The sequence below is a fragment of the Rhagoletis zephyria genome, unplaced genomic scaffold (assembly GCF_001687245.7).
Source record: "Rhagoletis zephyria isolate East Lansing unplaced genomic scaffold, Rhagoletis_zephyria_1.1 Rzeph_scaffold_05067, whole genome shotgun sequence".
Taxonomy (NCBI): Eukaryota; Metazoa; Arthropoda; class Insecta; order Diptera; family Tephritidae; genus Rhagoletis; species Rhagoletis zephyria.
This window is the reverse complement of record NW_016162150.1, coordinates 37,341-37,794: the sequence shown is the minus strand read 5'-3', so window position 1 is coordinate 37,794 and position 454 is coordinate 37,341. Positions and strand designations below refer to the sequence as shown.

The window sequence follows — 454 nt, the reverse complement described above, 5'->3', positions numbered from 1 at the left end:
CGATCAATGGTATGCTGATTTTTTAGCATATTCGGATGTTAAACCGAACCTTTTTGCTCAAATTTTCAGTGCCAAACCCAAAAATAACTGGTTCAAGTCCACTGCTTTGTCAGCCAAAGAAACTAAATTAATAAACAGGATCCTCACCGGTCATACTTATGATCAGGAGTATCTTTTCAAAATCAAAGCTATAACCAGCAGCCGTTGCAGCTGTGGAGATCCAGATAACTTCATTCACCAAACCTTTCATTGTCCCCTCTTGGGCCACATTAGGGAGGGCTTCGATATTTTTCAAGATAACCAGAATTTCCATGATATTTTTCACGGCTTCGATAGACGCAAAATCACCGCACTTGCTCATTTTCTAATTAAAGCGGAAGTAAAATTCTAATAAATTTGTATATTATTTGCGTATTTATCTGTGGTGAAATACCGTCCACCACACCCTGTACCG

General features: G+C 38.8%; 1 protein-coding gene across 1 annotated transcript in view; it reads left to right on the top strand.

Annotated features, from left to right (window-relative positions):
* LOC108371556 (sodium leak channel non-selective protein-like) overlaps positions 1 to 87 on the top strand; it is a 6,760-nt gene extending 6,673 nt beyond the window's left edge. The window contains exon 10 of the mRNA XM_017627142.1: positions 70 to 87. Coding sequence (XP_017482631.1) covers positions 70 to 87 — 18 coding nt within the window. The remainder of the gene's footprint in view (positions 1 to 69) is intronic.
* Positions 88 to 454: the final 367 nt, after the last annotated feature.